This window comes from Monodelphis domestica, chromosome 4, assembly GCF_027887165.1.
Source record: "Monodelphis domestica isolate mMonDom1 chromosome 4, mMonDom1.pri, whole genome shotgun sequence".
NCBI lineage: Eukaryota > Metazoa > Chordata > Mammalia > Didelphimorphia > Didelphidae > Monodelphis > Monodelphis domestica.
The window spans coordinates 405,211,386-405,239,198 of record NC_077230.1 but is presented as its reverse complement, the minus strand read 5'-3'; the positions used below and the strand labels follow the sequence as shown (position 1 = coordinate 405,239,198).

Sequence of the window (27,813 nt, the reverse complement as noted above, 5' to 3'; positions counted from 1 at the left end):
AGAGAGGGGCTGCCCACAGGAGACATGGCAGAGACTGAAAATCACATCCTGATAAAAGGTATTATAGACAATGAGGAAATATCAGTACTCAATATGTATGCACCAAATAGTATGGCATCCAAATGTTTAAAGAAGAAACTATTAGAACTTAAAGAAGAAATAGATAGTAAAACTAATGGGAGACCTGAACCTTCCTCTATCAGATCTAGATAAATCAAACCAAAAAATAAACAAGAGGTAAGAGATGTGAATGAAATCTTGGAAAGATTAGAGTTAATAGATATATACGTAGAAAAATAAATAAGGACAAAAAGGAATACATCTTTTTTTCAGAAGGGCATGATACATTCACAAAGATTGACCCTGTACTAGAGCTTTGCAAACAAATGCAAAAGAGCAGAAATAAAAAATGTAACCTTTTCAGGTCACAAAGCTAGTGGAAATAATCAGCAATTTTAGCAAAGTTGCAGGATACAAAATAAACCCACATAAATCATCATCATTTCTATGTATTTCCAACACATCTCAGCAGCAAGAGTTAGAAAGAGAAATTCCATTTAAAATCACTCTAGACAATATAAAATATTTAGGAATCTATTTGCCAAGACAAACACAGGAATTAAAAGAACACAACTATAAAACACTTTCCACACAATTAAAACTAGATCTAAACAATTGGAAAAAACGTTAATTGCTCATGGGCAGGACAAGCTAAAATAATAAAAATGACAATCCTACCCAAATTAATTTACTTATTCAGTGCCATACCTATCAAACTACCATTTTTTACTGAATTAGAAAAAATTATAACAAAGTTCATCTGCAAGAACAAAAGATCAAGAATATCAAGGGAAATAATGAAAACAAATATGAAGGATGGTGGCCTAGCAGCACCGGATCTTAAACTGTTCTATAAAACAGTGATCATCAAAACAATATGGTACTGGCTAAGAGACAGAAGGGAGGATCAGTGGAATCAACTTGAAGTAAATGACCTCAGTAAAATAGTATATGATAAATCAAAAAATCCCACATTTGGCGACAAAAATCCACTGTCAAAAACTGCTGGGAAACTTGGAAAAAAGTATGGGAGAGATTAGGTTTAGAACAACATGTCACATCCTATACCAAGATGAATTCAGAATGGGTAAATGACTTAAATATAAAGGAAACTATAAGTAAATTAGATGAACATAGAACAGTATATCTGTCAGATCTATGGGAAAAGAAAGATTTTAAGACCAAGCAAAAGATAGAGAATATTACAAACTGTAAAATGAATAATTTTGATTACATTAAATTAAAACGGGTTTGTACAATAAACCAATGCAACCAAAATTAGAAGGGAAGCAATAAGTTAGGAAAAAATCTTTATAACAAAAACCTCTGACAAAAGTCTAATTACTCAAATTTATAAGGAACTAAATCAATTGTACAAAAAAAAAAAATCAAGCCATTCCCCAAGTGATAAATGGGCAAGGGACATGAATAGGCAAGTTTCAGCTAAAGAAATCAAAACTATCAATAAGCACATAAAAAAGTGTTCTAAATTGCTTCTAATTAGAGAAATGCAAATCAAACAACTCTGAGGTACCACCTTATACCTAGCAGATTGGCTAACATGACAGAAAAGAAAAGTAATAAATTTGGAGGGAATATGGCAACATTGGGACATTAATGCATTGCTAGTGGAATTGTGAATTGATTCAACCATTCTGGAAGGCAATTTGGAATTATGCCCAAAGGGCTTTAAAAGAATGTCTGCCCTTTGATTCAGTCATAGACTGCTGGGTTTGTACCCCAAAGATAGAATAAGGAAAAAGACTTGTACAAGAATATTCATAGCTGCACACTTTGTGGTATCAAAAAATTGGGAAATGAAAGAATGCCCTTCGATTGGGGAATGGCTGAACAAGTTGTGGTATTTGATGGTGATGGAATATTATTGTGGTCAAAGGAATGATGAACTGGAGGAATTCCATGTGAACTGGAATGACTTCCAGGAAATGATGCAGAGTGAGAGGAGCAGAACCGGGAGAATATTGTACACAGAGACTGATACACTGTGGTACAATTGAATGTAATGGACTTCCCTACTAGCAGTAATGCAATGATCCAGGACAATTCTGAGGGACTTATGAGAAAGAATGCTGTCCACATCCAGAGGAAGAACTGTGGGAGTAGAAACACAGAAGAAAAAACAACTGCCTGATCACATGATTCGATGGGGACATGATTGGGGATGTAGACACTGAGCAATCACTCTAGTGCAAATGTTAATGATATGAAAATGGGTCTTCATCAATGACGTATGTAAAATCCAGTGGAATTGCTCATTGACTACAGGAGGGGGTGGGATGAGGGAAGGGAAAGAACATGAATCATGGAACCATGGAAAAATATTCTAACTTAATTAATTAAATAAATAAACTTTTTTAATAGTTTAAGATCACTTCCTGACCCACAAGTTGCATTGCTGTGGTAGTGTTAGGAAGAAGGTAGACTACTTTTCCATAGTCATTAAAATCTTCTAGATGGGGAGGGCAATCTGGGGCATTATCCAAAATAAGCAGAAACTACAAAAGAAGACCATTTTCAATATAAAACTTCTCAGTTTCAGGAATAAAGTAGGGCATAAACCACTGTTCCGAGATGATATGGATTATCCATTCCTTAGGTTAGGAAAATGCAAAACAATGCACCGGCAGTGTTGTCTGGCTGATTCCTTTCCATGCTCTGAGATTTTCTGATTGGCATGCAAGAACAGGTTTTAATTTCTGAGTCCCAGGCACAATCCCTTCAAGCAGAAGAGTAACTCTATTTTTTAAATTTCTATGTCCCCGCATAGTTTCCACTGAGACTTGGGTTCGAGATGGTTTTTCTTTGATACAATAGACTGCTTTTGTCTACATCAAAAATTTGCTAGGGCAAGTAGGGACCTTCATCTAGAATGTTTTTCCAAGAACTCTGGGAACTTCTTTATTGCTTCAATATCTTTACTGGCTCTTGTACATTATGAAATCCTGTCCTATTTTTAAATTGTGCAAAGCATCCACTGCTTATGTAAATAAATACCTGTATTCTTTCCGGGTACTTTCCCTTTAAATAGTCAAAGAGGTTTCAAGCCTTGGCTAGAATGGTCATAAACCTTAAAGGAACTTTGGTCTTTGATCCAAAAAGTTAACCATTTCTCATCTCCAGAATACGCCAGTTTTTATCCTCCTTCGTATTTTCTCATGATTCTGTTTCCAATCTGGTTTGCTCTTCCCTCTGAGAGCATGTTTGCCGGCAGCCACAGTGAAAATCTAAGGATCGCTGTTGAACCCTGGGGAGAAGCACTGTCTGCAGGCACTTGGGAACTGACTTCCAAGATGCTTCCCGACACCATCTACGCTGCCTGCACAGCACAGCACAGCATCTTAGGGGGCAGGCTCTGCTTTGCATAAAGAATTTTTGTAATTTGTTTTGGAATATGGATTTCTTTCAGTAAAGTCTAATTTGCATAATGAGAATATACACATTCTATATGTATGGATTTCATAATATACATATACGTATACATACACACACAGAGGCACATATCGGACTAGAATTCTTGTAACTAGGGGGTCACATGGCTCGAGGGAGTCAAAAATAAGAGTTTCACAACTGTTTTTGTGTCATGGGCCCCTTTTCAAAATACTTGTTCTTACACATAAAATCAAACAGAGAAGATTGAGAAGAAAGCCAATGTTGAAATACCCTGGGCTGATTTTTTTTAAGGGAAGTTAGATACCCCCAGGTTAAGATCCCCCTGCTCTGACAATGAGTTTCATTCATTAGAGAAACAGTATCTTCTCCCCTTTCTTCTCCATTTTCTTCTGAGAGCAGTTTCTTCCCCACCACCGTTTCAGAGAGGCTGAGAGCTGGGAAGGAAGCTCCAGAAGCCTCCTCACAGGGGCCAGGCGACTGGGCACACTGGCCACCAGGGCCAGAGCCAGGCCATTGAGGCACCGTGCCTGAGGGCCCAGCTTTCCCAGGGCAGCGGGCAAGGCCTGGTGATAGGTGACCCCCCACACACACACACACACAAACTACTTACTCTATGCTTGCTGTTACAGTGTCGGGTACTAATGATAGCCCCAGCTTCTTCAATCATTTTCAAAATCGTCCCTCCGTGAACATTGCCTGCAACGTTGGCATCATCTGGAAGCATTATCCTGTAGGCAAAACAGAGCAGCCGTGAGATCTCTGAAAGGGCTCACACATCACAAATAAGATCCAGCTCTGGGGGGCGCTGAAGTCAGGAGGCTCTAAGTACAACAGGCAAAAATAGCCAAAAACAAAAACAAAAAGTCCAGCCTCAATGCCATTCCCAAAAAGAAAAGGGGATGTTCAGAATGTGAGGGCCTCTCCAGTAACATGGCCGGTAAAGGACAGACCGGCAGGCCTGCCACCGGACCATGATGCTCCTTGTCTTCTCCCAGGAGGAGGCAGTGCACACAGAAGAGGGACTGCTTCCCTTAACCCTGGGGGAGCCTCCATCTTCAGCTCCCGGCCAGCCAGAGGCAAAGGCATCCTTCAAAATCTGAGAGGAGGAGTCCTGGGTCATGGGGGGAGGCTGCAAGGAGAGCCTGGGGGATCTGGTACAACTGGTCTGAAATACCCTAAAGCTATGGCATCACCCCTTAGAGATCCTCAGTCCCACACATTCAGGCAGGCCTGACTCTCAAACCTGGAAGCTCTGCAGTGCTTGTCTGGCCCCTCTGAGATGCCACAATCAGCCTCTACTTTATCAGGGCTGGGGGCTGGCATTTTTAGGCTTCTGACACCAGTGAGGATGGCTGCTGCAAGGATTAGGCCCTTTTCTTTAAACCCAGGCCCCTTGGACCAGCTTCCATTTCACAGAAGGGAGAAGGAAACCACCAGCTGTCTGGATGGGAGATCTTAAAGTCGACAAGCTCTGGAGGGATGGGGAAATGAAGGTCTCTGACCAACCCCTGCTGAAAGGGGCAGGAAATAAACACACATACACACAGGAAAAAGCACTAGCTTTGGAGTCAACAGACTTGGGTTCAAAGCCTGTCTCTAATGTTTACTCATGAGATCCTGGGCCCAAGTCACTTCATCTCCTTGGACCTCAACTTCCTCATTGGGAAGATGAGAAGCTTGTACTAGTTTTGTTGGGGTTTAAAAAAATTTTTTTTGTAATCCTTAACTTCCATCTTAGAATCAATACGGTGTATTGGTTCTAAGACAGAAGAACAGTAAGGGCTAGGCAATAGGGTTAAGTGACTTGCCCAGGGTCACACAGCTAGGAAGTGTCTGAGGCCAGATTAGAGCCCAGGACCTCCCCATCTCTGGGCCTGGCTCTCCATCCACTGAACTACCCAGCAGCCCCCTTAGTTCTGATTCTTTGACCTAGCCAAAATCACTAAATGGATGGCCAGCAGTGGGAGAGTCCAATCTGATCCTAAAAATGACACAATTTCCATTTGGAAATCATGGGTCACCCTTTATTGGGAAAAATCATGGAAGCCTGGCCATTTTCCTGGTAAGGGTTTGACTGGCCCTTCTTTGTCCCATCATAAGCCTAGAATAATCAATCATCTCTGCCCATTTCTCCAAATGGTTACTTGGGTGGCTCTAAGGCCCACCCAAAGTTCCACCTCACCCTGGTCCTACTTGGCCCTATGACCACCATCCCCAAATCTTGTAGCTTCTCCCTCCCTCCTCACCCTCAGCTGACCCAACAACTGCCACCAAAACAGGTGAACTAAAAATAAGTCACGGATGTTCTGGAGACCCAATTTGTTGGGCTAAAAGTAAGCCTTGGATGCTATGAGAACCTCGTTGCATAAGCTATGCAGATCTACCCATATAGTGTCATAATGACGGTTTAATTTGGGATCAAAGAACCCGAGTTCCCATCCCAGTTCTTCTCATTTACCCAACCCCGGAGATGTCATATAACCTTGGCTATAAAATTAGATACAAAAATCTTGGGTATGCTACTGGTCATATACCCTAAAATGGTCAAAGCCAGAAACAATAAAGACGTTTTGTGATACCCAAGAACTAGAGACAAAAAGGGCGGTAACTGGACCAGATATGGCCCAAGAGTGAAATGGAATATTCTGAGAAATTCAGAGCAACATTACACATTGTGCTGACATGCATTATAAGTTGGAGATTCATATAAACTGATGTGGAATGAAATAAGCGGATCCAAAATATATAATACACAAATGATGACAACAATGTAAAGAGAAGCTCACAGAAAGGAACTCTGAATAATAACCCCAAAACCAATACTGATCTGTTAGAACAGACAAGGAAAGATGCCTCCGTCTCCCCTTGGAACCAAGGTGGGAAAGCAGAAGGGTAGAAGCCTGTGTTCCCTGGCAGATGTGGTCATTGCACCAATTGTTTTTGCTCACTTGCTTTTCCTAGTTACAAAGAAGAGTTGAATCTGAAGAGAGGGAAAAAATAAAGGACTGAGAACAATGGACTGTGATAAAAAGGAATTTAAAAAACTAAATTAAATGAGGGAGGCAGTCCAGATGGCCACTTAAATTCCTTTTCCTTCTAGTCTATGGCCCGGTAACATTTAACTCCAATAAACATGCTCCAGGTTTGAAATTTCACATATGTGTTACTTATTCCTTGTTACTCTTTTCCCTCCTCTCAAAGGTTTAGCAATTGCTCAGCCCAGGTAGGTTTATAAGACCAAGAGAACTGAAGGACTCCAACTAAAAGGCTCTTTTCTAAAGCAAGTGAGCCCATGAAATACTCCCTGCTGATTCTGAGCCAGTCATCCCTCCCTTCTCTGAACCTTTGTCTCTTGCTGTCTAGACCACACAATGAGTACTTTTTATATTACTTCTTTTCTGATTGTCTTTTCACTATTTCTACAGTGCTTTAAGACTTACAAAGCACTTCCCTCACAATTCTGAGAACAAGTATTATTCCTAGCGCCCCTTCTTAAAGATAAGGAAAACTATTCAATGGTTCGTGACATAGGAAATGTAATTTGAACTCGGGTCTCCCAACTCCAAGTCCACTGCTGTTTCCCCCTACCAGTTCAATAAACAATCATTATTCTTTAAACCCTTACCTTCTGTCTTGGAATCAATATTGATGCCAAGGCAAGAGGTAAAAGGATGAGGCTATTGGAGCTAAATGACTTGGCATGGGGTCATACAGCTAGGAAGTGTCTGAGACCACATTTGAACCCAGGACCTCTTATCTCCAGTCTGGCTCCTGTAAAAATAAATTCGAATTCAGGACTCCAATCCCCAGAATCCTTTGCTCCACTTCTCCAGAGTGCTCTGTAATCACACTGAATTCTCGCCTGGGCGAGAACACAAATGATTATTTAAAGGAGTTCTCGGCCTACTGAGGGGTCTTTTGGACTTCCGTTTTGGAGCAGAGGTGGCTCTTTTCATAATGTAGGTGAGGTGTCTAGGCCAGAGGCCTAGACACATGTTTTCTTATCCTGTATTTTCTTTAATCCTTAATCTTTAATAAACTTCATAAAAATATAATACTCCTTACAGAGAGAAACTAATTTCTACCTGCCTCAGTATCCCTAAATTTTATTCTTTACACTCTCTATTCACCAAGCCATCTGGACATACCTATAAACAAACATTTTTAAAGCACCTTTATCTCTGCTGGGGAGTTAGAGATAAAGCAAAGGAACCTTTGGAGTCAGAAAAGCCTGGAGGCACAAGTTCCACCTGTGGGCCAAGAAGGCCCAGACTGCATTTAGCAGAGGGAATTTTCTTCCCACACTGAGTCCCCTATTCCAATTAAAGTAAGGGTGCAATCCCCATTCAGGATGGTATAAGCACTGTCCTGGGGGACTTTGGTTTGGGCCCAAAGTCTACCTACATGCTCTAGAGGAGACTTTGACTGGAAAACCATTGGATAAGAATTTTACCTGTGTGTAAGCAAGAATGTGAACAGGGAGCTGACTAGGATCGCCGCCAATGTTTCTGACTGTGACATGAAAATGTCAGCCCTAAAATTAAAACACTGCTGGGTGAAATCCATGGTAACCACGGGTGGGTTGGGGCTTTTTTTTTTCCTTTTTACAACAGCAACCACTAAAATAACTGTTAGAAGAGGAAGGCATACATATGTACCAAATTTAGAGGCTTTACATCCCAGCTACAAATGACCTCTTCTAGGGGAAATCTTCTCAGGGATCCCCATCGCTAAGAGGCAGGAATATTCCTCATGAGGAGTCCAGGCCTCAGCAGCCACCAGGAAGCTATATAGAAAAGCATTTACATCCAGTTAGCCAAATTCATGGGCATGGTATTGAAGGCAGGACAGTCAACAAATAAAGCAGATGTTCAATTCAAATATACTTCCTCCCTTCTAGGTGCTACTGATGCACAGAAAGAAAAAAAAAACAGATGTGTGAAGGAAATTTATCCTCCCCTTGGCCTTTTTTTGGGAGGGGGGTGCTACACAGTGACATCATGTCCTGTTGACTACCTGGATACCTGTCATGAGCCTGAACTTGACCCAGAGGCTAGGACAGGAGAAAGGGAGCAGGAGGTTATAAAAGGGAGGCCACACTCTGTCTGGCTCTGGCTCTCTGCCTACAAACTTCCCTGCCGGGGTCTGCTGGAAAAGCCACATGGAATGGTTAAATGAGGCCCCTTTTCTATCTCTCTCTCTTCTTCTACCTAGCCAAATATCCCTAATAAACTATTAGAATCTAAGGACTGACTCCTATTTTAATCAGACACAGCTAATGATGGAAGAAGGCCAGGACACAGGCAGAAGTGCCATACAGAGATAAGATAAGCTGGTAAGAAGGCTGCCCAGCAGAGGAATAAGAGCATGGGCCTGGATTCTGACTGCATCCCTCTACTTCCCTAGCCAGGAGATGGGGGAGAGGGAGCACACAGAAGACCTCTGGCCAATCTACAATCCTAAAATTCTACTGAAAACCTTCAGAGGGAGCCGTAGGCATAGCAGCTGGCCTGGAAAAATAAGAAATAGGATTAAAGAGAAAGGGAGATCTCATTCCTGGAAAGGAAATCCTGTTAACCCAGACCATGAGTGAGAGAGGAATGCTCAAGGACAGCTGAGGGAGGGCTACAAAGGCATAGACAGATTTCTGGTTGAAACCATCTAGGGCAGGGGTCCCCAAACTCAGGCCCTCGGGCCATATGCAGCGCCCTGAGGCCATTTATCCAGCCCCCACCACACTTTCGGAAGGGGCAACTCTTTCATTGGTGGTCAGTAAGAGTATGGGGCAGCACTGCAATAGCAGCTTCGCTCACGTACAGTACTGCTTCCAGTGATATAATCCTTTGCGTGGTGTCTTGTTCTGAGAGTAACTGAATGAAAACGAAGCATCTAACAAAGGATTATGTGGCTGCCCAATGGAAAACATCAGCATGGTGAGCGGCGATTTGGGGTAGGGGATTCCACACTGTTAAGACATAGGCCTTCCTTGTATCCACACTCTGTGAAAATACTTACAGACCATTTTGACTCCTACCTTGCTCCTGTGGCTATTCCCATCCAGCGGCTGGGAAGCAGGTTAGAAACACTGGAGGGAGTGAAGCTGTCCATAGCATCCAGCCAGGTAAATGAGGCAAACATTAGATACTTATTTTCTAGCAGGAAATACTACAGAGAGCATAAACTGAAACCTGACCATAATCTGTTAAGACACTGGCTGAGAGTAAGAAGGAATTAAATTCCCTAGAACAACAGAATCTAACTTAAATAGCAACAAGAGCCATCATTAACATTATCAGTGTTTCGTTGAATTTCTTTTGGATTAGAAAATTTCCCAATTACTTTTTTTTAAATCCCTTACCTTTTATATTAGAATTAATGATACAAATCAGTTCAAAGGCAGACGAGTGGTAAGGACTAGGCAACTGGGGTTAAGTGACTGGCCCAGGATTACAAAGCTAAGAAGGGCGTGAAACCAGATTAGAACCCAAGACCTTCCATCTTTAGGCCTGACTCTCTATCCACTGAGCCACCTACCTTCCCCCCTCCAATTATGGTTGAAAGTGTACTTGGATTATTCTCTTACAAAAATGCATAATATGGAAACATGTTTTGAGTTATAATACATGTATAACCCAGGGGAATTGCTTGTCAGCTCTAGGAGGGAGACCTATAATATATATAAGTTCCAAATTATTGAGAAAGGATATGTCACAAGGAAGAAACTCCCTCTTAGGCCTACCAAACAGGAGAAGAGTCTGTGAATGGGCAGTTTTGATTACATAAAATTGGAAAGGTTTTACATAAGCAAAAACCAAAGCAGCTAAAATTAGAAGAAAAGTAGATCAATGGGCTAAAAAATCTTTGCAATAAATTTCTCTGAAAAAGGTCTCATTTCTAAGACAGAGGGAACTGAGTCAAATTTATAAGATTAAGAGCCAATTCTAATTTGGAAGTGGTCAAAGAATATGTTTTCAAAGAAAGAAATCTAAACTATCAATAATTATATAGAAAAAAGTGATCTAAATTATTAAAACAACTCTGAGGTACCACTTCATATTGAATAATTAGTTAAGTTGGGAGGGAAAAAAAGAAAACCAAATGCTGGAAGGATATGGGAAAATAGGTACACTAATGCACTGTTGATGAGCTGATCTAACCACTCTGGAAAGCAATTTGGAACTATGCCCAAAAACCTAACTTTTGGAACCAGAAATACAGCTACTACATGTATACCCAAAGAAAGGAATGAAGAAAAGAACTCATATGTAAAAATATTTATAAACTCTATAGAGTTCCTTTTGTGGTGGTACAGAATTAGAAGCCAAGGGGATGTCCATCAATTGTGGTGTGGTTGAACAAGTTATTATATATGAATGTGATGGAATACTATTGTGCTATAAGAAATGATAAAGGGGACAGTTTCAGAGAAACCTAAGAAGACTTACATGAACTGATACCAAGATGAGCAAAACCTGAAGAACAATCTATGTAAAAACAATACTATTGTACATAAACAATTTCAAAATACTTGAAAACTGATTCAAGACAATAATCAACCACTACTCCAGAGGATTTGTGATGAAACATATGATTATCTCCTATTAAAAAGACAACAGAATCAGAGTGAAAACTGAGCCTTTTTTGGAGGGGATATGGTCAGTGTGAGAATTTGTTTTGATGATTATGCATGATTGTAACAAAGATTTAATTTTTCTTGATTTTGATTGTGGGGGAGGAAAGTAGAGGAAGAGAAGGTAGATCTTAGGTTAAAAAATATATTTTAACATTTTTTTTTATTTTGAAAAGCACTTTGCAAACTTTAAGCTATAGTATTAAGGTCAGAAAGAATAAAACAATAACAATAATAGCTAGCATCTATATTTTCATTTCCCACACAGCTATAATCATTTTGAACATCTTTGAATTTTCCACCATGTCCTCGAACCAGTAATCACTTCCAGGATACAATATTGATTGGTATCTTTTGAATGTTATTTTGGTTGTTCTTAGAGTGTACAGCAAGTCAGCCTGACATCAGTGATGGCAAACCTTTTAGAGACCAAGTGCCCAAACTGTATCCTTATGCCACATGTGAGTCACCCCCTTATCCCAGGCAGGGGAGGGAAGAAGCCCTCACATCAAGCTACTGGGCAGAGGGCGGGTGATGGGAGAAACGTTCTCAGGTCACCCTCTGACATGCATAGTGCCATAGGTTTGCCAACACTGTTCTAGGTGGTCTGTGCCTAACCAACTATGGGGGGAAGAGTGTGTGCTGAGGAAGGTCAAGGGTAGAAGTTCTAATAGTTTTCATAAAAAGATGTATTCTGGGTGGCATTACAGTAACAGTGGGCAGTGGGTCACCCTAATGGTACAAGTGGCAGCACTAGAGATGTGATACCAGAAGTTGTTTTATGTTCTCTTTTTGCTCATATAATGGCTGATCACATAACAGTACACCTTGTACATATAGCAGAAAGAGCACTGGCCTTGAAGTCAGATGAGACATTGACTTTGACCATTCACTGACTATAGGTAGGTCACGTAACCTCTCTGAAGTTCAGTTTTTAAATCTGCAAAATAGAGATAACCATACCTGTTGTGCTTGCATCATAGGTTCCTTATAATAGATGTAATAATGCCTTTTTTCTTTTATTTAATTAGCTGATTTACAATATTAAAAACACATATTTTAATTTTTAAAAAAGAAGCCATTCAAAAAATTGGAAAATGAGAGGATACCCTTTGATTGGGGAATGGCTGAACAAATTGTGGCATATGATGGTGATGGAATACTATTGTGCTCAAAGGAATGATGAACTGGATTAATTCCCTGTGAACTGGAACAACCTCTAGAAATTGATGCAGAGTGAAAGGAGCAGAACCAGGAGAACATTGTACATAGAGACTGATACACTGTGGTACAATTGAATGTAACAGACTTCTCTACTAGCAGCAATGCAGTGATGCAGGACAGTTCTGAGGGACTTATGAGAAAGAACACTATCCACATCCAAAGAAAGAACTGTGGGAGCGGAAACACAGAAGAAAAAACACTTATTTGATCTCATGGGTCAATGGGGATAGGATTGGGGATGTAGACTCTAAGCAATCACCCTAATGCAAATATTAATAATATGGAAATGGGTCTTGATCAATGATACATGTAAAACCCAGTGGAAGTGCTTGTTGGCAATGGGAGGGGAAGGGAAAGAACATGTATCATGTAAACATGGGAAAAAATTCTAAATTAATTTAATTAATTTATTTATTTATTTTTAATTCAACTCCCTCACTTTACAGGAAGAAACTATGCCCAGGAAGGTGAAGTAACTTGTCAGGACCACAAAAGCAGAAAGCAAAATAAGTAGGCAATTTCTGCTACTTGACACTCATCATATTCTTATTATACAGAACATTCTCGATACTCTGTGCCCAGTTAAGCCTCTGGAGGAAGTAAGTCACTACTGCTCCCTACCTACCTGCCATGTATCCCTGCATACATGAGACCTACTTCTTTTGTGTTTATTCTTGCCTGATTATAGGTGAATACGTTATCTAAAGACAGAAGAAAGTGGGTTACTGCCTTGTTGGCTTCAAAATACCAGGAGAGTCATCAGAGGCTCCCTGGGCAACCAGAACAAGGAGCAGTAAGAGTCAAGGATGGTGAGGATCCGGGCCCCAGAATCAGCTTCCATGACTGAGCCTAGCAAAGGGTTGAATCACCAGCCTGGATGCTGCACCTTGCAAAGAACTAGGTGATAAGCAAGACAACAATACAGCCATCAGTAATACCACAGCCAAAAGTGAACTTTGTGGGGACTCTAGGAGGAAAGGGACTCTCAGGGTCCCATTGTGGAGGAATTTTTTTTAATCTTTTGTCTTGACAAGATTCCTGGGTACATATCCCTTCATAAAAGCTCACTGGTGTCCTTGCTGTTCATATTAGGGGGAGCCTACGGGATGGAAGATTGTATTAGAAACTTTATGGTTAATCCTGAGCACATTAGACTTGAAGGAAGCTACCACTTACTCTGAGATGATAGAAGGCTAACTCTACCTGACCATACAATCTTGCCAAAGGTGATTGGGAGAGAAAGTCCAGAGGGAATGAGTCAGCAGTACTATCTCACAGTATGTTCGTGTTAGAAAGGACCTCAGACGCCACCAATCCAGGCCAGGTCTGAACAAGAATCCCTTCAACATAACTAAGAAAGGGGAACTCCCATCCTCCAGGAGCAGCCCAAACCACATTTGGGCAACTCTCATTTTTAAGTTTTTCATTATATCATTTTCAAATCTGCCTCAGATTTGAATCCACCCATTACCTGAGGCTATGAAGAACAATTCTAATTCCTTTCCCACACATCATCTCTTCAAATATTTCATTTTTTTTTACTGGTTAAAATGTAAGTTTATTGCAGTACATCATTATAGTTTTTTGTAAAATATAAGTTATACATGATCAATATTTCACACACAAATCCAGCAGTTTCAGATATTATGGGGTAAATCTAAATCATTCTTACCATCCCCACCCTTCCTGGAAAAAAAGGCAGAAAATCAATAATGGCCTACTGTGGGGTGCATTATCAGATCATTGAGGAATTATCAATAGAAGAAATTCAGATATCTGTTACCCACATATTGTCACCAATGATACCTTTGCTCAGATTTTATATTCTAAATGTTTTCCACCATATACACTCTTCTTCATCATCCATTCCCCCCTTGTGGAGAAGTTACCACACCAGAGAATTCTGGGACAGCCCCAGGGAGCCCCATCCATCATGCTGTAATTTTAAAAATCGGAAGCCACCTACATGTTTAGCAATTGGAGAAATGGCTCTATAATCTATGGGATAGCCAAATAAAAGATAATTGTATTAAGAATAGCAACTATGAGAACATAGAGAAATCTGGAAAGGAATGGGGCCTGAATGGATCTGTGAGTTTATCAGTAAAGGGTTTCTGAGATGAAGAAATCCCTTCTACAAGTTGTACCCTTCTCTGTAACTTCTATTTTCAAAACAGAGCCTGAGGCACTGGGACATTAAGTGACTTCCCAGAATCATGAAGCCAATACATCAGAGACATAACTTGAACCTCAGTCCTGATTCCAAGGCTACTTTTCTCCTACATGACACACATACTAAGTAAAACTAGAAGAATACCAAGACTGATGACTACATAAAAGGAGAAACATATATACAAGTAGGGGTTAAGTAGGCAAAAAAAGCTAGCGGGGGCTCAAAGTAATACCTACATAATTATTATTTTCATATTTTGGATACTGAAGTCCATTTTTTACAAGAAAGCAATTGTATAGTATGTTTGATGATTTTTTCTTATGTTTATATTTGAATTTGTAAGCAATTATTTAAATAATAAGCCCAGCTACCAGCCACTTTGGCTCGTACTAGAAAGCATCGCTGAAATCCCAACAATGGGAAGATAATAAACTTCATGTCTAGCCTGCCAGCCCACCTGGAAGCCCTGCCAGAGTTCCCTTTCACCAGTCCATTGGAGATAGTATGTGGTGGCACTTCCTGCCACCGCTTCCTCCCAGTCTAAAGAGCTTAACTGCTAGAAATCAATTCTAGGAAGTCAGCATTTGGGGCCTCCACAAGCCCTCAGCTCCCCAAGCCACCACAGTGCCCAGTACAGAGCTGGTGGCTGAGTCTGGGGCTGTTTTCTGCATTCTCTCACTCATGAAAGTGGCCCAGCAGACGCCCCCACATCCACACAGAGCCCACTCCCCACGCCACTCCCAGGGGGAAGAAGCCAGTACCTGCAGAGCTCAGAGGTCATCCCTAGTGAGGAAAGGATTGCATCCAATGAGAAGCTGAGCAGGGGTAAGTAGTGGGGATGTCCCAGTCGGGCTGAGCCAGGAGGTCCTCAGCTACAGTGGCACAAGCCTTGTGACCATTCCCGAAGGCACCTGGCCCTGCTGGGTTTGGAGGAAAGCATGCTGACTTCCTCTACTGCCCAGTCAAATAAGGAAGCAGCTGTCTAGCCAATCCTGAGAGCTTGCGGAGAGCCGTCACCATAGAAACCTTGTTTTATAAGTCATTACAACATGAAAACACTTCTGGAAGAAGCAACGTGAAATTAAGAAGTCAGTCTGAACACTTGGTTGGTGTTAGCTCATAAATGAGCTACATTCTACTATGGCTACGACTCGTTCTACTGGTCTAGAAAGTTCCATCTAGGAACCACTACAGCAGTGTGCCCTGAACCCACAAACCCAGGGAAACCGCAACCAGGAGGCTCTGCTGGAGCTAAAGCTGTGTCCCAAGTCCTGGGTCCGGGAGAAAGGAGGGATTTTGAATGGGATCACAAGAGATGACATCAGTCACAGAGGCCAGAAAGGCCAGAACAGCCACCCCGCGATGAACTTTTAAGGAAGGTTGGTAATATTCCACTCTGGCCACAAGTAAAAACAAAGAGCTCCTCTGAAGTCCTACCCAGGACTCCCTAAAAAATAAATACATTTATTGCTATTATTAATAGCAACTGACATTTACCCAGCACTTTAAGACTTGAAGGCACTGAGTGCTTGTCTGATAAAACAAGGCTTTATCTGTGACTAGTTGATCTCCACCCAGGAAGCTGGTTTCTAAAGGAGTTAGGGGGCAGCTGGGTGGCTCAGTGGATGGAGAGCCAGGCCTGGAGATGGGAGGTCTTGGGTTCAAATTCAGTCTCAGATACTTCCCAGCTGGGTGACGAGGCCAGGCAAGTCACTTCACCCCCATTGCCTAGCTCCTCCTGCTCTACCACCTTGGAACCAATACTTAGTATTGAATCTAAAATGGAAGTTGGGAGGTTTTTATTTTCTTTAATTTTTTAAAGAAATTGGGCACTGGACAAACTTTACTAACAACCTGATAGAAAAACTTCCAAAGTCCAAACTGCACCCAAATTGTAAAAGAAGCGGAGAGGACACTGCTCTCTCCCTCCCCTCCCCTGACCCCAGGTTCTTCCTTCTTACCCTGACCTCTTCAAATTCTTAAGTTCCTTCCCAGCTCCTCTTGGGCTCCATCAGCCACCATAGACCTTCCCCAAACCCTCCTTAGCATTTATATAGCACTTATAGTAAGGTTTGAAAATGGCTTTACAAACATCTCAGGTTTTCGCCTTCCTAAAAACACTAGGAAATAGGTGCTCTTATTATCTCCATTTTCCAGATGAGAAAACAGAGGCAGACAGTGATCCAATAACTTACCCAGGGTCTAAAGGCCAGTATATGTCTGGGGTGACATTTGAACTCGGGTCTTCCTGATTCCAGCTCTCTTCCCACTGTACCAGTGAGCTGCTCTCTCCGGCCCATTCTCAATTGGGGAGGCTAGGAAGACTCATATTCCTGGGTTCAAATCCAGCCTCAGGCTAGCTGTGTGACCCTGGCCAAGTCACTTACCCCCAAATGCCTAGACTTTACCACTCTTCTGCCTTGGAACTTATACCTACTATAGATTCTAAGACAAAAGGGGACGGAGAAAGGGAAGGACAGGAGAGAAGGAGGGAGGGAAGGAAGGAGAGAGACTCTATACAATGTCATGGGTGGATATATACAAGTAATGCATGGTTAGTGCAACATAAGGATAAATATAAATATAATAAACCATGTTAATAACAAATTAAAATCACTTACCAATAGATATTAATAAGGCGTTTGACAAAATCTGAAAGTCATTTTCTTTATTTTTTTTAACCTTTACCTTCCACCTTAAAATCAATACTATGGAATGTTGGAGGGAATGTGGCAAAGTTGGAACATTAATTCATTGCTGGTGGGGTTGTGTGAATTGATCCAACCATTCTGGAGGGCAATTTGGAACTATGCCCAAAGGGCGATAAAAGACTGTTCATCCTTTGATCCAGCCATAGCACTGCTGGGTTTTTACCCCAAAGAGATAATAAGGAAAAAGACTTGTACAAGAATATTCATAGCTGCGCTCTTTGTAGTGGCCAAAAATTGGAAAAGGAGGGGATGCCCTTCGATTGAGTAATGGCTGAACAAATTGTGTTAGATGTTGGTGATGGAATACTATTGTGCTCAAAGGAATAATAAAGTGGAGGAATTCCATGGAGTCTGGAACAACCTCCAGGAAGTGATGCAGAGTGAGAGGAGCAGAACCAGGAAAACATTGTACACAGAGACTGATACACTATGGCACAATCGAATGTAATGGACTTCTCCATTAGTGGCAATGCAATGACCCTGAACAACCTTTAGGGATCAAGGAGAAAAAAACACTACACTCAAGCAGAGGACAAATGGGGGGAGTAAAAACACCAAGGAAAGGCAACAGCTTAACTACAGGGGTGGAGGGGACATTATGGAGGAAACACTCTAAATGAACAACCTAATGCAAAAACCAATAACATGGAAATGAGTTCAGATCGAGGACACATGTGATACCCAGAGGACTCACACATCGCTAATGGGAGGGGTGGTGGGAGGGGGGGAGGAAAAGAAAATGATCTTTGTTTCTAATGAATAATGTTTGAAAATGACCTAATAAAATAATGCCAAAAAAATCAATACTGTGTATTGGTTCCAAGGCAGAAGAGTGGTAAGGGACAGGCAATGGGGATCAAATTACTTGCCCAGGGACACACAACTGGGAAGTGTCTGAGGCCAAATTTGAACCCAGGACCTCCCATCTCTAGGCCTGGTTCTCAATCCATTGAGAAACCCAGATTTCTCCTCATTTCCTTTCAAATCATTAGGAATAAAAAGAATAAATAGACCTTCCTTAATATAGAAAGGGTTTGTTTTTTTTAATAATTAAGGGGAAACATTAAAAGCATTTCTAATAAGATCACAGGTAAAGCAGGAGTGCTTATAATCAATTCCTGTTTAACATGGTGCTAGAATCATTAGCTATAGCAACAAAAGAAAATAAAATTAAGGGAATAAGCATAGCAAAGAGGAAACAAAAGTAGTTTTCAGATTACATGAGAGTATGAGAATGGGAGGGAGCCAAATAAAAATAATTGAGATAATTAACAACTACAGCTAAGTTATATGTAAAATTTGTGAAAAACAGAAAACAAATCCATCTTAATCATCAGCATCTCTATATATAAAACCAATAAAACCCAGCAAGAAGAGCTAGGAGAAATTTTATTCAAAATAACTACAGAATGTATAAAATATTTGGGAGCATATAAATCCAACTGAAAAGCATTCTTTGCAGAAATAAAGAGGGGGGCAGCTGGGTAGCTCAATGGATTGAGAATCAAGCCTAGAGATGGGAGGTCCTAGGTTCAAATCTGGCCTCAGACACTTCCCAGCTTTGTGACCCTGGGAAAGTCACTTGATGCCTATTGCCTAGCCCTTACCACTCTTCTGTCTTGGAACCAATACACAGTATTGATTCCAAGACAGAAGGTAAAGGTTTTAGACAGGAAGGAAGGAAGGAAGGAAGGAAGGAAGGAAGGAAGGAAGGAAGGAAGGAAGGAAGGAAGGAAGGAAGGAAGGAAGGAAGGAAGGAAGGAAGGAAGGAAGGAAGGAAGGAAGGAAGGAAGGAAAAGAGAGAGAGAGAAAGAAAGAAAGAAAGAAAGAAAGAAAGAAAGAAAGAAAGAAAGAAAGAAAGAAAGAAAGAAAGAAAGAAAGAAAGAAAGAAAGAAAGAAAGAAGGAAAGAAGGAAAGAAGGAAAGAAGGAAAGAAGGAAAGAAGGAAAGAAGGAAAGAAGGAAAGAAGGAAAGAAGGAAAGAAGGAAAGAAGGAAAGAAAGAAAGAAAGAAAGAAAGAAAGAAAGAAAGAAAGAAAGAAAGAAAGAAAGAAAGAAAGAAAGAAAGAAAGAAAGAAAGAAAGAAAGAAAGAAAGAAAGAAAGAAAGAAAGAAAGAAAGAAAGGAAGAAAGGAAGGAAGGAAGGAAGAAAAGGAAAACAGGCCAGGAAGAAATATATGATTAGCCATCAGATGAAAGTAAACAGAATGAACTTGAACTCTAAAACAGAACAGGAGAGCACAATGGATCAGAAACCAGAATCCAATATGCTGTTTACAAGAAATATATTTGAAACAGAAGAATACATCTAGAGGTAAAATAAAGAGCTGGAGCAAAATCTCAGCTAAAGTAAAAAAGGCAATCATGAGCACCAACAAGGTCAGACAAAAAAAAAGAGGTATTAAATATGAAAACTATATTTTGCTAAAAAATGCAATAAATAATGAATTAATCAATCCTAAATATGTAGGCATTAAATAGTATAGTATTGAAATTCTTAAAGGAAAAGTTAAATGAAATATAGGAGAAAACAGATAGTAAAAGAATAACAGGGAAGGCTTAATTTTACTCCTCTCAGACCTGAATAACATAAAATAAAGAGAAAAGAAGTTGGGAAATTTTAGAAAAGTTGGATATTAAAGCCCTCTTGAGAATACTGAAGGGGAGCATACCTACTTCTCAGCTGCACATATCATCTTCATAGAAATTTACCATAAATTAGAACATAAAACCTTTACAAGCAAATGCAGAAAAACAGAACTAGTAAATGTATATTTCCTTGGCCATAACATAATAAAAATGTGAGGGCTTCTTGTCAAGGAATCTTAGACTTGCAGACTGGCCAGAGGTCATTTTGTGTACTCTCAGTATAGCCCCATCTCACAGGTAGGGAGGGACAATGACTTTTGGTCACCCAGAAGTCAGAGGCATAATCAGGATCCCGATCTCTTTTACAAAACTGATATCGTAAAAAATAATTTAGTGTTGCGTATGAAACAGGTGTTTGTAGAACAGGTTAGGTACATAATATACAGAAACTCAGTAACACAGGAGCCTTGCTTCGATCAGCCCAAAGATCCCAGCTACTGGGAAAAGAACTCATTATTCAACAGAAATTGTTGGGGAAAAAGTCTGCCAAAAACAAGGTATAGACCAACATCACAAACTAGATACCAAAATAAACTCCAAAAGGGTATATGACACATAAAGGGTGACATCATGAGCAAACTGGAGAATGATGGGAACAAAACTGCCTGTCAGATCAAAGAAAGAGGAAGAGATCATGATCAAACAAAAAGACAGAGAATCTCCCAGGCCATAAAATGGATGATTTTGATTACACAAAATTAAAAAGGTTTTGCACAGACAAAATCAATGAAGCTAAAATAGGGGTGTGAGGGGACAGAAAATTGGAAAAAAATGTTTATAGTTATTTTCTCTAATAAAGGTCTCATTTCTAAGATGTATAAAGAAATGAGTCAAATTTACAAGAATAAGAACTACTTTCCAATTGATGAATAGGCAGTTTTCAGTGGAAAAGGATCCATAATGTACAAAAATATTTATAGCTGCTCTTTTCATGATAGCAAAGAATTGGAAATTGAAGGGATATCCATCAATTGGAGAATGACTGAACAAGTTGTGGTATGGTGAATGGGATAAAATACTATCGTGTTGCAAGAAATGATGATGGGGATAATTTCAGAAAAAAATTGAGAAGATCTGCACCAAAGTAAAGTGAGCAGAACCAAGAGAACAATTTATAGAACCACAATATTGTAAAATTAACTGAAAGGCTTAGGAATTCTGACCAACACAATGAGCAACCACAGTTCCAAAGGGCTCGAACCCCCTCCTCCAGGACTCCCTCCTTCTGCCAAGGCCAGAGCTAGCCAGCACCCCACTACCCGGTGCCCCAAAATTACTGCCAGTCAGACATGATGACAGGATTTTGAATGGGATCCAGAGATAGACAACATCGTTGACAAAGGCCACAATGGCCACCCCGTGAGGAACCTTTATGAAAGTCTGGTAATATTCCACTCTGGTCACAGGCAAAAACCAAAAACTGCTCCTAAGTTCTGCCGAGGACTCTATAACAAATAAAGTATTTGAAACTACTATAACTTCTGCCTACATAAAGATTTAAAATATATGATGTGCAGTGTTATACTTATGCAAATAAGTCTCATGTTTAATATCAAGAGTCATGTATTTATCATTGCAATTTAATCGAATAAAATGGTTGAAGGAATTAAAAGCAGAAATCCTTAGATTTAACCTTAAAAGAATCATAGTTAACTATGTTTAAAAAGGGCTTAAGCCATTAAACATATAATGAATGATTTCCATCATGGTAAATAAAACTAAAACTTGTCCAATGCTTTTTAACCTTGAAAACTGTTTTCTAAATGGAATCTCTGCTAAGTAAAATTAACCAGCCTGCTGATAAGAGATGTAATTAAGGCCATAAATTTAGACACCCAGGAAACCCTATTATCAGCAAAGAGGGGAAAGTTTGTTTTAAGATTAGCAAGCAACTGACAAGTGAGTAAATTGGATGAGAGACAAACTTGAATTACTAAATACTTAATTAAATTCAATAATTCAATAATATACAATATTAGAAATTCAATAACATCTTTATGGAAGGAAGAGGCAACTTAGCACTAGGATTTTTCATGGTCCAGAAAAAGTGCTCACAAGTTCCTTTACACATTTAAAATACTAACATTAAACCTGTCAATTTAAGACAGAGCATCTATCAGTTAGTTTGGAATGCTACTATAATATATACTTTTAGAATAAGAATGATTTAATTGGTTGAATGTAAGAATCTAATGTGATTGACACAGACGGCATGTATCAGAGATTTTGTTTAATCATGAGAAGTTATCTTAGTTTACTAATTTGTACTATGAACAAAATTGATGACTGACAAATTGGAGAAAGCGAGGTGCTAAGATATGGGTTTAAATGGTACAATCTTTTAAAATTCTGGATTCTTTGGGGTTATTGATTAGCAATTGAAGTGATAGTGAAGTATAGACTATTTGGGATGAGGAGTGGTACAATGAATATTGGATCTGAATATGAAAGAAACAAGACATGCAGTTTTAGTAAGGGACTTTAATCTAAGTTTAAAGGAGGGACTAAACTATTTAAAGAAAATTTTAAGTAAGAAAAAGTGAGAAGAAAGTTAAAACCTATTTGCACTAGTTGAGTAAACAGGATTTGAAGGAAAATGGTGAATGTTTCAGTGCTAATAAGTTTGAACTATTGTTAATCTGTTTTGAAGCAAGTGAGAGCATTTTCTTATCTCTCAGCACAGCAGTTTTATAGTTAAACAACTAGAAGATGAAGCCATCGTTAATCATAGAAGGACAGGTTTAAGATAGTGCTAAGAAAAAGTTAAACTGTTTGCAGATTTATTAGCCCTTTTCTGGCTCAAGGAAAAGAAAAAGACATAATTTAGGAAACAACCAACTAGTACTAGAGTTTGAATTCAAATATTTAGGTATTGAATCTTATTTTCTGTGAGGTATATGAATCTATTGTCTATTTTGTAATCGCTTTCATAGGAATTCAAGATCTTGTTTCCTCACTACAAAAAGAAAAACTTTTAAGGGAGGACAAGACCATGACCCTGAGAACGCTCAGATAAATAAATTGTGGTAGTTTGGGGTAAAATCCTATTAGTTAAATTCATTGTAGAGTGATGAGATTCTTTGAGGACTAAAAAAATTTTTTAATTATTTATCATTTATAAAATGAAACCCCTGAAATATTGCATTCTTTCAAAATATAAATGACATTTGTGTAATATCTTCTCCATTTGAATGTGGTAATTACTATATGGAAAAGTTAAAAGAAAAAACATTTTATTTATAAACTTGTAAGGCTTTAAGAAGTCATGTGAGTGGGTAAAGTAATCAGCTCTATAAAAAAAGATCTTGGTTGGGGCAGGGGATTTCTAAAATGAGGAGATTGAATTATTAAGGATTTATAAGTTTTTGTACAAACAAAACCAATGCAACCAAAATTAGAAGGGAAGCATCAAATTGGGGAAAAAAATCTTCATAACAAAAACCTCTGACAAAGGTCTAACTACTCAAATTTATAAAGAGCTAAATCAATTATACAAAAAAAAAAACCCAAACCATTCCCCAATTGATAAATGGGCAAGGGACATGAATAGACAATTTCCAGATAAAGAAATCAAAACTATTAATAAGCACATGAAAAAGTGTTCTAAATCTCTTATAATCAGATGCAAATCAAAACAACTCTGAGGTACCACCTCACACCTAGCAGATTGGCTAACATGACAGCAAAGGAAAGTAATGAACGTTGGAGGGGATGTGGCAAAATTGGAGTTGTAAATTGATCCAACCATTCTGGAGGGCAATTTGGAACTATGCCCAAAGGGTGCTAAAAGACTGTCTGCCCTTTGATCTAGCCATAGCACTGCTGGGTTTATACCCCAAAGAAATAATAAGGAAAAAGACTTATACAAGAATATTCATAGGTGCATTCTTTGTGGTGGCAAAAAATTGGAAAATGAGGGGATGCCCTTCAATTGGGAAATGACTGGACAAATTGTGGTATCTGTTGGTGATGGAATGCTATTGTACCCAAAGGAATAATGAACTGGAAAAATTCCATGTGAACTGAAATGACCTCCAGGAACTGATGCAGTGAAAAGAGCAGAACCAGGAGAACATTATACACAGATACTGATACACTGTGATACAATGGACTTCTCTACTAGCATCAGTGCAATGATCCAGAACAATTCAGAGGGATCTATGAGAAAGAACGCTATCCATATTCATAGGAAAAACTGTGGGAGTAGAAACACAGAAGAAAAACAACTGCTTGATCACATGGATCGATGGAGATATGATTGGGGATATAGACTCTAAATGGTCACCCTAGTGCACACATCAACAGTATGGAAATGGGTTTTGATCAAGAACACACGTAAAACCCAGTGGAATTACATGTCAACTACAGGATGGGGGATGGAAGGTGAGGGAAAGAACATGATTCTTGCAACCAAGGAAAAATATTCTAAATTGACTAAATAAATTTTTCAAAAAAAAATAATAAATTTTTTAAAAAGGATTTATAAGTTTGTAACACAGGAATGATTTCTAATCATTGATCTTTATGCCAGGATGAGTTACATCTTAAAAAGAAGAGAAGAAAATCAAGTAAGTTATAGAATGAAATTTCTTCTATGTGTGTGAATCCTGGAAATTTTTGAGCTCTAAGCAGTGACTGGTGAGATTTGCCATTTGAAGTAAGTTTTGGGGATTGCAACTAAAATTATTTTGAGTTTTGAGTTCAAGTGTAGTTATCTGATACATTATTGATCATTAAGTTGGTCATCTATCACTCCAGAGAAAAGCCAGTCATGCAGAAGGAATGAGAATCTGAACTGACACAGGTGGAGCTCTTTATCTGGCAGAAGTCAAGGAGTCCTTTGTGACTCAGTATACCTATTTTGTCATTTCTTTTTAAATAAGAATGTTTCTCACCTAATTATTCCTGCATCTATCTGTAAAGTAGAATTATTACTACATTACAGATTGACTACTCTGACTTTTATCTGAAGTCAAACAGTGATGATGATATCGAATGATGATATTGAAGAATGGGTATTAGTTTGTCCTTTTGGTCCTGTTTTTTCATATCAGTTTAAATCAATTAGTATGGTAGCAATACGTTGTCCTGCAAATAAATTTATTAGGGGATAAATTTGATGATTAATATAAGTAATAATAACTATGCCCTCAAGGGTTATGCCTAAAAGGACCAATGTAGATACTGTTTATAATCCTGTCCCTGCTTTTCCTTTTATGGAAAATGTTATAATCAGAGCAAGTGGCCCATGGAAGATATGAGCACAATGCAAATTATAAAATGTGACTGTTTCTATATAGTGTGTAGTCATTCCATAAGTCAAACAACCAAGTGAACTTATCATTGAATTGTCTGTTAATATTTATCATTTATAAGATTAAGTCACTGAAATATTTCATTCTTTCAAAATATAACTAATGTTTTTATAATATCTTTTCCATTTGAATGTGGTTAACAACCAAATGTGTAACAAACTCAATTGATGTCATGTGAATTTAAGATAAATTGGTACCCCCTACTTCCATGTGAAAACCCACCCTCTGACTGGCCACCTGTGTGAGCAAGAGGTCTCCTTGACTTCCTGGAAGAGGCTGGCTCCAGTGCCGAATAATTTCTGGCATCTGGAAGATGGGGCTCTGACTTGGATCAAGGCCCAGCCTGTGCTCCCAGAGATACAAAGGAGGAGTGATGTCACCAGCTTTAAAAGAAAGGAGCGCTCTCTTTCATGCTGGAGACTTGCAAATAGAGCAGAGCAGCAGAAGAGACATGCCAGGAATTAGGGCTGCCAGGTAGAGAGTCTATCCCCACTCATATCCTCATCGACCCATGTGATCTCTCTCTCCCTTTTCTGGAGCATTTAATGCTTGGCACATGCTGGCTTGAGTCAATGCAGTCACACTGCTAGGAACTCAAGCCAGGGAAGCAGGGGTTTTTTTTAGGTATAGACAGGTGATCATGCTATGTTTTTCTCTCTCTAACCTTTACTAATAAATAATTATAAATTAATATACAGTCTCCAGAGAATTTTTATCATAACAATATACACTGTTCTCTGTATACACCTGGGAATTATTTAAGTGTATCTGCATCTCAGTTTTTGTTTTAATTGGAGTACAATTAGTCTCTTGTGAGTTAATTCATTTGCGCAATCACAGAATTTGAGGAGAAATTTATTTGCAAAAAGGCTTTGTTGCCTATGTCTTTATCTATAGGGGTCAATGCCTAATAGCATCTGATCCTTCTAAAGGAATTGAAATAAAAAGTATTTTGAAAGCAACAGGTTAGATAATCCTATATGTCAAATGTAAATGATTCTAATGGTATCTGTAAGTTCCTGATAGTTTAATAATATTTGAAAAGCTGTACTAATTTGTATTGAGATCTACTTTGTAAAATATTTTAGCAGGAACATCTAAAGAATCTCTACAAGCAACAGGGAACCAAAGAAGTAAATCTACTAAAGAAGTGCCTTATCCCTGACCATCTCAGAAAAGGTGGTTTTGGAGCTCAAACAACTACATGGAACATCTGAGATCTGAGATAAGAGTTTGTTGACATTGGAGATGGGCTATAAAAGTACAACGAAGCCCAATGTTAGTTAATTTTGGCAATTATTATTAACTTTGCTTTCTGGATTACTATATCTGTATACTAATTTCTTCTGTTTACAAGTTAAGACGATTAATAGGGGAATTAAGACCATGATAGTGACACTTTAGGCCAAAACCCACCTCAAATGGCCTGATATTTTGCCTTTAGTAGGGGGAAATTCATATAATAAAGTTTTCTTTCTGGTTTTTATTTTTGTAATAATTTTGTTTTTATTTTTCATTCTGTAATTTGAATCTTTTGGAATTTTCTCCTGCTTTTTGTCTTGCTGACAATTACTCTACTTTGAGTGAACTTTAGAACTTGAAACTTTAGGGTGCAGTTTGGTGGCTCAGTGGATTGAGAGCCAGGCTTAAAGACAAGAGGTCCTAAATTCAAATCTGGCCTCAGATACTTCCCAGCTGTGTGTCCCTGGGCAAGTCACTTAACACCCATTGCCTAGCCTTTTACCATTCTTCTGCCTTGGAACCAACACACAGCATTGATTCTAAGACAAAAGGCGAGGGTTTAATAAAAATTTTGAAACTTGGGGGCAGCTGGGTAGCTCAGTGGATTGAGAGCCAGGCCTAGAGATGGGAGGTCCTAGGTTCAAATCTGGCCTCAGCCACTTCCCAGCTGTGTGACCCTGGGCAAGTCACTTGACCCCATTGCCTAGACCTTACCACTCTTCTGCCTTGGAGCCAATACGCAGTATTGACTCCAAGACGGAAGGTAAGGGTTTAAAAAAAAAATTTTTTTTTGAAACTTTATGATTCTTTGAATTACGATTTTTGTCAAGTCTACAAAGTGAAATGCTTCTTTCTGCTTTGTTGGGTTAAATTCACAGTCAAAGAAACCCCAACTTGTAAGTCACAATGGAATAAGTTCTTCACTGGCAAGAGTATTTAAATCATGTTTTCTCTTTTACTACACTGCCCATGATAAAAGATGCTGATCTAATTACTTTGGACATTTTCAGAGGAAATATTTGCTCTCTGCACTTGACCTCCCAGGTTGATGCAAGTTACTCCATCTAAGCAGAAGGGTGCTGAATCCTGAACCTCTCTAGCCTACCATTCAAGGCCACCAGATAGCAATAGCATCTCTGCTTTCCCAATCTCAGCCTGGTGCTGCCTATTTACAGAAAGTCTTGCAACATCCATACTATGCCCTGGAAGAAAGCTTGCCAGTGTTAATCCATGCAAAATTCATCATCACGTGGATTTGTCTGATGTTTGTGATCCTATGATACAAAGTGAAATCTCCAAATTGTTAGCCATGATAGATTAATCATTCTCTGGGAATCTTATTTTTTGAAATGCTGTTGTAACTGTTGTGACAGGTTTCTGTCCGATGTAACTAGCTCTTGTA

At 39.2% G+C, this 27,813-nt stretch overlaps 1 protein-coding gene and 1 long non-coding RNA gene across 8 annotated transcripts in view; one reads left to right on the top strand and one right to left on the bottom strand.

The window, feature by feature from the left end:
* Positions 1-27,813, bottom strand: part of ACOT7 (acyl-CoA thioesterase 7) — a 161,349-nt gene that overhangs the window by 113,857 nt on the left and 19,679 nt on the right. For 4 of the 7 annotated variants that reach the window (XM_056795923.1, XM_056795922.1, XM_007492087.3 and 1 more), the window contains exon 2: positions 4,082-4,199. In XM_056795923.1, coding sequence (XP_056651901.1) covers positions 4,082-4,199 — 118 coding nt within the window. Of the gene's footprint in view, positions 1-4,081; positions 4,200-8,129; positions 8,155-15,259; positions 15,634-27,813 lie in introns of those variants that run through there. The other 3 variants (XM_007492089.3, XM_056795924.1, XM_016422282.2) reach the window with 2 other exon arrangements.
* Positions 15,535-26,655, top strand: LOC103101410 (uncharacterized). The gene is made up of 2 exons (XR_001622473.2): positions 15,535-15,877; positions 26,258-26,655. It is a non-coding gene; the product is annotated as an uncharacterized LOC103101410 (long non-coding RNA).